General features: G+C 40.1%; 1 protein-coding gene across 6 annotated transcripts in view; it reads right to left on the bottom strand.

The window, feature by feature from the left end:
- The window catches only part of slc26a4 (solute carrier family 26 member 4), a 66,240-nt gene that overhangs the window by 26,043 nt on the left and 27,270 nt on the right, over positions 1 to 12,927 (bottom strand). For all 6 annotated transcript variants that reach the window (XM_043713675.1, XM_043713678.1, XM_043713679.1 and 3 more), the window contains 5 exons: positions 11,342 to 11,494; positions 8,038 to 8,120; positions 7,727 to 7,874; positions 3,619 to 3,732; positions 1,041 to 1,118 (listed from right to left, as the gene is read on the bottom strand). In XM_043713675.1, coding sequence (XP_043569610.1) covers positions 1,041 to 1,118; positions 3,619 to 3,732; positions 7,727 to 7,874; positions 8,038 to 8,120; positions 11,342 to 11,494 — 576 coding nt within the window. The remainder of the gene's footprint in view (positions 1 to 1,040; positions 1,119 to 3,618; positions 3,733 to 7,726; positions 7,875 to 8,037; positions 8,121 to 11,341; positions 11,495 to 12,927) is intronic.

Genomic DNA, 12,927 nt, shown 5'->3' with positions numbered 1-12,927 from the left:
AACAACTGGAACATAACTTCAATCTCTTTGTATTCTCACCCTCCTGAGGTAAAGGCCAAATGCCAGGAATTTAGTTGGTGCTAACTATCAGTTAATGCTGTGGTCCCAGAAGCTGTTTTTTAAAATTTAAAAGAATGAATAATAAGACCTGCTCCCAGGTAAACAAAGCTTCTGCCAAATGTGCAATGCAGCAGAGCACTTTGGCAAAACATTCCAACGGTGTTATGAAAGGATCACACAGACATTCAATGCTGTGGTCATCTTCATAATTGCAACAGAGCAGTGCTTGTGGTGGACTTTGTCTGCAGCTTGGACAAAAAGGCAAAAGAAAAGCAAATGTTAGTGACCAGTGGGCGACAAAGTGGCTCAGTGGTTACCACTGCAGACTTGTAGCGCCAGGGACCTGGATTTGATTCCCACTGTGGGTGACAGTCGGTGTGGAATCTGCACATTCTCCCTGTGTCTGTGTGGGTTTCCTCTGGTTGCATTAGTTTCTTCCCATGGTCCAAAGGTGTGCAGGTTAGATAGATTGGCCATGCTAAATTGCCCCATTTTGGTCGAGAGATGTCCAGGCTAGGTGGATCAGCCATGGGAAATGCAAGGTTACAAGGATAGGGTAGGGGGCTAGGTCTCAGTGTGATGCTCTTTGGAGGATCTGTGTGGACTCTACGCCAAATGGCCTGCTTCCACACTGTAGGGATTCTATGATTCGAAGTCATTCAAATGACTGCAATACCAATAGTGAACCACTATAGGCTACACTGTAGGAACAACATGAATTGGAATCAGGAGGGATTTGAGAAAATGGGTGGGGTGGGAATATGAGGATTGAATTAAGAAATGGCACTAAATATGCTTTCGGTCTCTCACAAGGTGTATTTGGAAATCACACTAAACCTTAACAATGCTGAATTTATAGCTTCTGAAATTAGGCCATCAGCCCAATTCAGAGAGATACACACCCAAAATATAGTAATGTCCCCTTTGCTGAATTAGCCTGATGGTTCGATACATAGCATGCTTTGAAATAATAACATTACCTTCTGCAGAGGTTCAAGTAGTTTTCCAACAATGAGGATGGCAATCATCACAATTACTGCCGTTAGAAGTCCAGCAATCTGTGAAAATATAAGCAAAGTTATCAATGCTAACACATAAAATTTTTATTACAGTGCAATAGTTTAAAAAAAAAGGTTTGTGATGTGATGCTACATTTAAGAACTTTTCCAATGTCTTCACAAGGTTCATTGCGTAGTCAATTAAAAATCACAAGGGATTTGATGGGAACAGTCAGGAAAGTTATTGAGCCCTTTCACTGAATCTGCACAATACAACACACACAACTGTTCAGCAGACAGCAGTCAAAGATGACTTTGACAGGCAATCCCATTCCCCTGCTGTTCCCCATAATCCTGCAAAGACTTTCTGCTTCAAGCACCTTAGCCACTTCTCTTTTGAATGTTAAGTTATTTGCTTCCAGCATCTTTTCAGCCAATGCATTATACTCACTGCAGAAAATAATTTCTTCTCTCTTTTCCTCTGGCTCTTCTACGAACTACTGTTGACCCTGGTTACAAAGTGTTCTTCCAGTGGAAATAGTTTTCTCTTACCTACTCTATCGATATCTTTCATGTTTTTGAATGTATCTATCAATGCCCCAATGGAGAGCTACCTCAGCTTCTTAGAGTCACAGCATCTCTACAGCATGGAATGAAACCATTCAGCCCATCAAGTCTGCACTGATCATCCCACCCAGACCCACCCCACTTACCCTATCCCTGTAAACCCCACATTTCCCATTGCAAACCCACCTAGCCTGCACATCCCTGAACAGTATGGGCAATTTAGCATGGCCAATCCACCTAACTTGAACATCTTTGGACTGTGGGAGGAAACCAGAGTACCCAGAGGAAACTTACACAGACTTGGGGAGAAAATGCAAACTCCACATAGACAGTTGGCGAGAGTGGAATCAAACCCAGGACCCTGAGCCATTGTACCTCTCTTCTCCTTTCATGTAAATGAAAGCCCACATCTCAGATACCTTACTGATAAGTTTCCTTTCTTGCTCCAAGGCCATGTTATCCTTCTCCAAGTACACAGTGTCTAGAATTGGAACAATATTCCAGCTGGGTTCTAACTAGTGTTTTATAAAAAACTTAGCACAACATCTAACGCAAAAAGAAAGATACTGTAAATGCTGGAAAACAACAAATGCTGGAAGCACTCAGCAGGCTAGGCTGGACAGAAACATGGTTAACATTGCAGGTTGACAACCGTTCATCATTACTGAAGGAGGAGGATGGGCATGCCAGAGTTCTAGGCCAGTAGGAAGGCAGGGAGGAAAGTCAAGGAGGAATAAAATAGGTCTTTGATAGGATAGAAGATGGGAGAGATCAACTAAATATTTCATGACACAAAAGCCAAAAAGTGTAGTAACAGATATAGCAAATAAACAAAGATGGGTTCTGCAAAGCTGAAAAGCAATCATCTGAATCAAAATGAGGGGATAAAGAAAAAAGAACAAAATGCAGGTAGGGGTTGTTGAATTGGGTCTATTGCCAAGACCAAAGATGAGGTGGTGTGCTTTGAGCTTGTGGAACACTTTTGTAGGCATAGATAGAAAGGTCAGAGTGGGAGAAAGGTGCAGAATTAAAATTATATCTCCCACTTCCTCTTGCCTGTGCAAAGACTGAGTGCCACAAAGCAGTCACTGAAACAACATTTGGCCTCTTCAATGCAGAGGCCACCATGTCATGCACATATACAATTGATAGCAGTACAAATAAATCACCTGGATGTAGTCTTTGGGACCTTGGATGGTGGGAAAGGAAGAGGCAAAAAGATAGGTGCTAAGTTTCCAGCACTTGCACAGAAAAATGTCACAGGGAAGGCAAGAGTGACTCAGGGTATCACAGAAGGAACAGCCTGTAGGAATGCTGAAAGGAAGGGCTGGAGGAAGAGGTTTCATGCTGGAGCTGGCAAAACAGTGGATGCTGTTTCATCAATTTGAACAGTTGTTGGGGGTAGAAGGTTGCACAAAGGGAAAGCTATCCAGGGAGAAAGGGGAAGGATGAGAGCAGAAGTGTGCAAAAATCAGACCAGGCACAATGGAGGCTATGTCATCCATAGCGGTTGGGAATCCAGGGTCAAGGAAACAAAGTGCTAATTTGGAAGACATCGCCAGAACAGATCGAGAACCTGGTAGAAGGGAATGGAGTCTTTTTCAGTAGGCAGTGTGTGAAGAAATGTAGTCAAGGTAGCAGTGGGAGTCTATGGGCTTTGAATACAGTATTTAATTTATTACATCACTATGTATATCGTTTACATCCAAGCAACTGCCACTCCTCTTTACACTACTTCCTCAACCAATTTCATACCCATGCTCCCGATACTCCTTTAATTTCATGCCATTCAATTTTGCTAACAGGTGTAGAACATGGTTTATTATCAAATGGCTTCTGTAAAGCTTCTTGTGCTTGCTACGTTTGTTCTTTATTTATTCCATTATGTGGTGAACTGGCCTAACAAGTCACTCAGTTGCAAGAGTGACACAACATGGCCATGAGATTTGGTGACTGAGCATAAACTCACATGTAATCTTTGTTCATTCTTTACCTGAGTTTTGCCGCCAGTGCTTTCCTGTACTGCTGTACGGGACAGAGCAGTGCCTGCCAAAAAGCTTGAGAAACAGCCACCAAAAATATTCGAAATTCCGAGAGCAATGAATTCCTGGAAGATTGCACAATTGTATAAATAAACATGCAAATGATTGTTCACAGCAAGTGAACTATCATATAATTTGCTACTTTGATAAAACTCAGTGACATTTTGAATACGATTAAGCAGATTTTTCTTCTATGAATGTAGATTGTCAATTTACACTGTAAACAACTGTTCAGTTATATTCAATTTGGAATATTTAAAAATAATTCTTTAACTCAGTCACCTTCACATCTGTAGCACTCAAGGGGGTATGGACAGATTCTAATCTCTGTTGTTATACCTGGTATATCCTTTCCATTACATGAGATCCATGAGAAAACACAAACGTTTTGGACCAACAGGAAGAGAGAAAAAAATAACTGCATAAATAAGATGAACTGCTTTACATGGAAGATACTGTCAATAAAAAAGATTTCCAAAATTGGAGGTGTACTCAACAATACTGCAGGTCAAATCTCTGCCAAGATGCTCCAGAGACTGGAGGGTTGAGGAGGTAATAAGCAGAATGGACAAAGAAGAAATAGCAGATATACAGAGGAGCCTTGATTATCCGAACGAGATGGGTGGGGAGTATTTTGTCACATAATCAAATGCTGGGTAACACAGTTTAGCCAAGTATTGGGACGTTGTGATCTTCCGGATAATCGAGGTTTGTCTGTAATATATTTGGATTTCCAAAACGAGTATAATAAAGAGTGCCATCTGTAATGCTACTTCACAAGATAACAGCCCATGGTCTTGGGTATGGAGAGAGAATTAGATTTTTAAAAAAAAATTATCCACAGGATAAGGGCCAAGCCAGCATTTAATGCCTAGAGGGCAGTTAAGAATCAACCAGATTACTGTGGGTCTGGAGTCACATGTATGCCAGACTGGGCAAGGATGGCAGATTCCTTCCCTAAAGAACATTAGTGAACCAGGTGGGTTTTTCCGATAATTGGAAGTGGATTCACAGTCATCATTAGACTCTTACTTCATCTGCTGTGGCAGGATTCGAACCTGGGTCCCCAGAATATTACCTCGGTCAACAGTATAGTGATAATACCACTAGGCCATTGCCTGCCCCAACTAGATATCTATTAGCAAACAGAATTGGCATAAAAGGAGGCAGGATATCTGCCTGTAACTAGGAAGTGCCTCGTGGTGGGTGAAATTATTTATAATATATATTAATGACTTGTATGACAGAAGTGAATGTATTATTGCCAAATTAGCACGTGACAAGGGAAAGCAAGTAATGAAGATGACACAGAGTCTGCAGAGGATTACAAACAAGTTAAATAAATGGGTAAAAACTCAGCAACGGAACATAACATGGGAAAACATGAGGATATGCGCTTTGGCAGTAAGAATAGAAGAGCTGAATATTATTTAAAATAATTCAGCAGAAAACTGCAGCATAAAGGGATTGGGAATCCTTGTTCATGAATCACAAAAAACTAAATGTCCAAATTCAGTAGGTAATAGGGAAGGCAAATGGACAGAGAATTCCCTTCCTAATGGTATTGTGGCTGTAACTACACCAAATGATAGCAGCAGTTTAAGAAAGCGCCTCACGACCTCCTTCTGAAGACCAGCTATAGTTGGACAATAAATGCTGAGCAATGGCTGAATAGGCCGGGGTTGTTTCCCCCTGAAGCGTCAGAGGCTGAGGGGTGACCTTATAGAGATTTATAAAATCATGAGAGGGGCTTGGATAGAGAGAATGGCTATGTTCCTTGTCCTAGGGTAGGGACGTCCAAAACTACACAGCATAGGTTTGAAGTGAGAGGGGAAAGATTTAAAAGGGACCAGGAGGGGCAACCTTTTCACACAGAGGGTGGTGCGTGTATGGAATGAGCTGCCAGGAGTAATGGAGGAGGCAGGTACAATTATGACATTCAGAAGGATCTGGATGGGTACACAAATAGGAAGGTATTTAGAGGGATATGGGTCAAATGGAACTATATCAGTTTAGGACATCTGATTAGTGTGGATGAGTTGGACCGAAGGATCTGTTTCCACGTTCTTTGACTCCATGACTTTTGGCATTTATTTTGAAAGGAATGGAGGACAGAAATACAAGATCTTGTTAAATCTATACAAAATCCTAGTCAGACGACTGAATACTGTGAGCTGTTTTGGTCCCCTTATCTAAAGGGGAGATATACTGGCACTGGAGACAATCCAAACAAGGCTTACAAGGTTAATTCTGGGTATGGAGGGATTTTCTTTTGTGGAGGGGCTGAGTAGGTTGACTTGTACTCACTGGAATTTAGAATAATGAAAGGATATCTTATTGAAATACAAGATTCTTAGGGGCTTGATAAGTAAATGCAGAGAGGCTGCTTCCCTTTGTGAAAATGTCTAGGACCAGAGGGATTAATCTCAGATTAAAAGGAGTTATCCATTTAACATGGGGAAGGATCTTTTTCCACCTCTCAGAAGGTAGTCAATCCGAATTTTTTTCTTTAAATAAAAAAAAAGACATAGCTATTGAGGCTAGATCATTGACTAAATTCAAGCCAAGATGGCAGGTTGGAAATCAGTCAGAGAATAAAGGATTGTGAGGATAAAGTGGAACTGAGGATTATCAGATGAGTCATGAAACACTGAATGGCAGAGCAGACCTGACAGTCTGAGTGGCCTAACTTCTGCTCCGACATCTTATGGTTTGCAAAATCTGCAAGGAACCCAAAACAAATGAACACATGTAGTTTAACTTGTACCTCCCCCCAGGTGGTTGCTGCAGCGAGCAATTGCAAGACAATAATACTGGCACCAAGGAGGGTAGATACAGGCTTCTCTTGTCATTTCACTTGTGATTCCAGGACAAGATCTTGCCAGGTGACAACCAGGTATTGCAAATGATCCAAGTCCAGAAAACTGAATACCATTGTCTCAGCAAAAGACAGTGCGAACTGGGAGTGCTCTCGGGCCACTTCCATCCTAGTCTCAAAAGCACAACTGGCTCCAAAATTTATCTTAACTTGAACAATCCCAAAATTACAACTCCTTAAAATTTATGTTAACAGATCAATATTTCTCAGCTAAAACAACTAATATACCTATGGCATTTTCACTAAGTTCCTGCTGGGTTATTGCAAAACCAAAATGTATGGTTTCATCTCAAAACTAACACTGTCCTCTAAATGAATTTATGATTGTCACTCAAACCTATGTTTTCATTTGAAAATATAAATAGCTAGAACAACATGAGGAAGCTGAACACGTCAATATGTCACCTGTTCCACAACCTATATGTAAACAGACAGGATAAACAACTTCCCAACAGTTGGCCTTGTTTCAAATTCTTGCTAAGTTTTACTGAATATCGCAATATAGCAGGTGTGACTTGTCTTAATGTAATTGGTAGCTCTCAAACTACTGAATGGAACAATGTTGACTTCCAAACTTTGTCAGGCAGGACATTGTTTCATATTCCATCCAACTCCAGTAATGTAAGAATTAACAACAATTATAATAGAAATCAAATTTTGATTACTAAACTTTACTCAAAAATAAAAAAAGAGAAAGATGGATACGTCGGTGAAGCTCAAGCTTTAAGAACAAGCATCCAAATACAAAAAACAGCAGAATCTTGCTTACTAATGACAGATTATATGTTAGCAATGCAAGCTACAGCTATTTTAACTTCAAATATAACTCAGAGCTTTCCTTGCATCTTGTGACGCCACACTTTGTTTGCTGTTTCCATGGCTAATCCTTCCTGGAACAGGTCAGCAGAGGCTGTTAGCAGCACCATACCACACCATGGATGACTAGGCAGGATTGCTTCCCACTCTCACTACCTTCAATAGGTATATTGAGAGGATTCACAGGTGAATAATCATGTTTTATGGCCATATTGTGAATGCACATTCCATGGTTAGACACCGAGTATTATCAAACCCACTGCTGCTGGCTCAGAGGCAGGGATATTACCCACTGCACCACAGAGTCTCCTAATAATAACTGAGGCACCAAAAGCAAAGTGACACTACATCCAATTTTCTCTTACCTGGTTCCCATCAATGGGATAGTCATGTTTGGTGCCAAATACTTTAGCAACTGAAACAGCCACAGCATATCCTACTATAGCAATGGAAAAAGCTGATGCACCCACTTCACCAAAGATGCTCACATCTGGGCTCACTGGCGGTAAAAATCTGTTCACAAGAGCAAAATGAAAAAATATTCAAACACTTCTGTACTCAATCTGACAAAAGCTCTCTCATTAGCAACAAAGAATACAAACAGCAAATTTAAACTGCAATCCAAAAATTGCGACATTTTAAAAAAGGATCCGATATTCAAATGTAATCTTCTTACCCTGTTGGAATGTTGTTAATAATTCCAGCATTGTACTTCTGTTTCAAGTTAGCACCATAGGAGACGCCTGTAGCTATAATAGTCTGGAACAAGCAAACATACATGTTCAAAAATCAACCAGGTTTATATATTGTGACTTCTCCCAGTATGTTCACCAATCATGTTCTAACTTTAACCTATTCTATATCAAGATCTCAATTCCTAGGGTCGTACTTTACCAGTCACCTCGAGACAGGATGGGAATCAGGAGGATGATAAAGTGACATGGAAGGCATCAGGAGGAGAGCCCAATGTATTCTCACTGACCTAGAATATTACCACAGGCAGGAACGACAACAGTACAGCTGGCTACTGACCAGAGATAGACATTAGTTAATTGTAATTTAACTAGTAAGCTTACAGAGGATTATTTTGTGACCTTGCAAATATTTATTTTGGCACTGGGACTACCTTCTGCCGTGTAGTGAACAGTGGTATATTCCCAGGGGACCTTTCTTTCTGTAGACTGTATAAGCTACAGAGGAACCACTGCACAATGTTTGTTCTCTTGGCCCCAAGAGGCTTGAAAGTCACTAATGTCCCAGAGAACCATCAGCTGCTCTGAGTGAAGAGAAATAACTGAAAAAAGTCAAGGTTGAGAAAGCAGAGCTACTGGAGAGTTCAATCCCTCCAAAAGCCAAGCATGGCACATAAGAGAAGTTTTTCGTGTAAACACAATGCCCGTGAATAGACAGATTATCTGGTTTGCAGCCATTACAGCAGCCACTATTAGCAGTGTTGCTTCCAAAGCTACAGATCTTCTAACTGAGTTGGCAGCCTGCCATCCTTCATTAGATACTGATCCCAGTGACAGGCCCTTCAGTGGCAGTTACGAATTGGTTCCATGGTTTCACCATCCACTTGCAGAGACCTAAGATCATCTTTGCACCAGACAACAGCAGAATCCATGGCCATTATTTGATTTTTTTTCAAAATGGCCTTGGCTCTTCATGACAGTTTCATGATAAACATGCATCTTGCTGAAAAACATTGCTCATGATAATTATGCCAAGATTGGTTTCCCTACCAGTGCTGACTCATTACTGGGTTATCACTGGGTAGATATTTGATTAGCAGAAGGGCAGTGGTCACCTGCACAACTGTAGCTACGTGAAAGACAGTCACCTGCCTCTCCCGATATATATGGTCAATTCTGCAATTTAAAAAAATTCCCGTGTTCGGGGTCCCAGGCTACTTTTCCATCTTGAAGCATTCCCTCCCTCCTACACACCCTCTGACCTGCATAACAGTCTCCTGTTTTACATCAATTACTTATTGGCAGGGAAACAGGATTCCCAGTTTTTGGGATGTCATGCCCTGACTACACAACTGGCTTAATGAGTGAAAATGTGTTGCAGAAACCGTAACCAGCAACAACTGGGGCCAGTCGTTTTTCCAAACAAATTTCATTGGGCTGACCTTAGGGTTACAGTAGCAATCTGACAAAATGTCAGAGGAGGGATTGACACTACAGTTAAAATGTTTATCATTCCCTCTGCACAAAAATCCAATTGTAACTGATGATCAGCAGTCAAGAGTGCTCAAGTTTCTGAGCTATGTCTTTCTTCATGACTGCCAATAATCCAGTTCTGTAGTCTTTTAAGCTATAGTTAGCAAAAACTAAAACAATGTGCCCTTCCTTGATGTTAATATAGCAACTGGTTAAACAGGTGATTTTGGATCAATAGCTTAACTAATTGGCTTGAGATATACAGGGTAAATAGACAGGTGACTGGGTGTGTACAACATTAGGTTGTTAACAAAACATGATTTGTTAATTACCACCACATACAAAGAAAGCTGTTTTAAAGGGGCCCTCTTATGGTGCAGAGGTAGGGTCCCTTATCCCTGAACTGAGAAACCCGAGTTTAAGTCCCACCTCCTCCAGAGGTGTGTTATAATAATCTCTGAACAGGTAAATTAAGAAAATAGGTAAATAAAAAAGAAAGCGGTCTTAGTTTTTTTCATGGATGGTTTGGACCTAAATTGACACTCGGCATTAAAATTCTAAAGCTCAATTCTAACATCTCGGTGGGAAATATCGAGTCCTGTGGAACTTATTTAACTGATGTAAGGGGCAGCCCCCAACTGTGGAAGCAACACCTCAAGGCAAATGATGTGCATTTACCAAAGTTTGAATTGTGCACACTCCAGCAACTATGACTCGAATTAAGGCAGCCAACATGAAAATGTCAATCTTGCTCCATGGTCACACCTTTGAATGAGGTCAGAACAATGGGTGTTCAAGAAGCATTCTGCATTCTTGAACGTACAAACTAATGTTGATGTTCCCATGCTATACTGAAAGAATACTGTGCTGTCAGTGATACTACCCTGTGATGATGATGTTGAGTACAAGCCTCATTTGGTCATCTTGGCTCTTCATGAAAGAGGCTCTAGTACCTACTTGAAGAATAGGGACGCTCTCCCTTCTACTCAATATTACTTTTCCAATAAATAACCAAATTATCTAGCCATCACCTTCTTGCTATTTATGGTTCCAAGCTGTTCAAAATGGTTACTATATTTCCAAATTTATAACAAGTTCCAAAGTTATCTATTGAGTACTTTTAGTTTTGAGGTTGTAATAGGTTCTGCATCCATGCAAACGACTGCTTTATTTTTTCCTGGCTTGGGTAAGCAAATCATTTCTGTCTGTGTAAGCCTTGCTTAACCATTGGGAACGATGTTTTTGCCAAAAAAAGTTTACAAAAATAAAATGCAACTTTATAAATGTTTCCTACTTAGCTGTACAGCGGAATCTGGTTATGAACAAACAAATAGGGTTGGTCAGAACACCAATGAACTGTGTAGTCGTAACTAATTGAATTCAATCTTGTAACAAAATTGTTCAGAAAATAGACACTAACTTCTCCTGGCACTGTGAGGTAACAAGCCAAATTGGATCATAAGGTCTTAATGAATTTATTAGAGCAGCAGGTGGGGAACAGAACAGATGTGACAGTCCCTAGGATTAGAGGAAGTAAAAAATAGGACACTCATTCCAACTGCCCCAGGGTGAACATCATGTGACAACAGTATTATGTGATCAGATTAACCCTTCTATTGTTGGGCATTCAATGTTGACACTTCTGCAAATAACAGGCACATTGGTGGAGTACCAAACAGCTGTCTGTTGCTATGAAATCTGGTATCAGTGTGTATAAAAAGATCAAAAGCCAAAAAAAATGCAGATATTCCACCCTTACCTAAGGGGTTGATTGAAACTACCTCTATGATTTCACGATTGATTTAATTTACTTACCACAATCACTTCAATAGGAATAGGCACTTTAATCTTCTCTTTGTAACGAGTGTTGATTTCTTTTACAATTACAACCACGACAAAGGTAATCAAGCCAGCAATGAAGTCTGCAATATTGGTTTGTCGAATATTCCGGAATATGTCAATAAGCGTCTACAAAATAAATTTAAAAGCAGAAATTATAACATATGCAGAATCTTGGCCAGAAAAGCAGTTTGATACCTATAGCAGAGTTAGAGAAAGGGATATGAATTAGGTTTTCATAAATATGCATGCAATTTCAGCTGGCAACATTCTCTCTTTCTCAAACAGAAAGTCATGGATTCTGACCATGTCACAGACTTGAATATGTATATTTACCACAGTAATGAGGATGTCCTGTATGTTGGAAGTGTTCTCTTTTAGATGTTAAACCTACACCCTAATTACTTGCTCAGCAAGTCATACAAGATTCCATTGCACTTTGGTAAAAAAGTCTGAAGTACAGGAATATTCCTAAACATTTTGATCAAAAACATACAAATACATGAGTATATCAGGCAGAATAAGTGCAGCTACTTGATCAAGTTAACCTCACACCACAATATCTGGACCAAGATGATTAACTACTATCCCTGCCCCGAACCGGTTTCCACCCATAACATGTCATGTGAGCCTTTCAGGTAATCGGATTATTTAATTTCTATTTGGGAAATCTTTTGTGCCCAAATTGACACCAGATATGTCTAAAATGTCTGTACTTCCAAATAGTTAATGAGTCATAAATTAGAGAAGATATGCAATTTGTTTGATAAATGGGGACCAGGTAATGACAGATCAGGTTTGGATATGAAGTTCTCCACAGTCAGACAGCCTGGCTTGTAGTCAGCATTAATAGTAATGCATGATTAATGCGAGTTTGGTATCGGTGAGTAACTACTAACCATTAAACTTTATCATGATGGAGTTAATGCCTGGAAATGGTTAGACAGAACAAAATTGAACTAAATTGTAGAGCAAGACTTGAATTCCAGATTTACTAAGCAAATTTAGATTTTACCATTTGCCATAATAGGATTTTTACTGATGTCCCTTGAACATTATCTTAGATTACAAGTCCTGTGACATTATCGCAATGGTACTGTCACCCCCTACCAACCATGTTTTTTCAATGCACAAAAATTAAACAGTGAAATTATGCTATCAATTTTCATTGTACGAAAGAAATGCAATGCATTCTTGTCTACCCATGACCAGTATTATCAAGTCTCCGTGCTGAAAAATAATTCAATTTGCTGCTCTAGACCAGTTTTCCATCATTTGTCCATACATAAAAGTTATATTCTTTTTGACATTCATAGAAAGAGAATGGTTTATTGGAAGCTTCTTTATAGATTAAAATTAAAAAATTAAATTACTTACAGTGTGGAAACAGGCCCTCCGGCCCAACAAGTCTACACCGACCCGCCGAAGCGCAACCCACCCATACCCCTGCATTTACCCCTTACCTAACACTACGGGCAATTTAGCATGGCCAATTTACCTGACCAGCACTTCATTGGAGCGTGGGAGGAAACCGGAGCACCCGGAGGAAACCCACGCAGACA

The sequence above is a fragment of the Chiloscyllium plagiosum genome, chromosome 23, assembly GCF_004010195.1.
Source record: "Chiloscyllium plagiosum isolate BGI_BamShark_2017 chromosome 23, ASM401019v2, whole genome shotgun sequence".
Taxonomy (NCBI): Eukaryota; Metazoa; Chordata; class Chondrichthyes; order Orectolobiformes; family Hemiscylliidae; genus Chiloscyllium; species Chiloscyllium plagiosum.
Note: the sequence above shows the minus strand (reverse complement) of the source record. Positions and strands in the feature narration are given on the sequence as shown.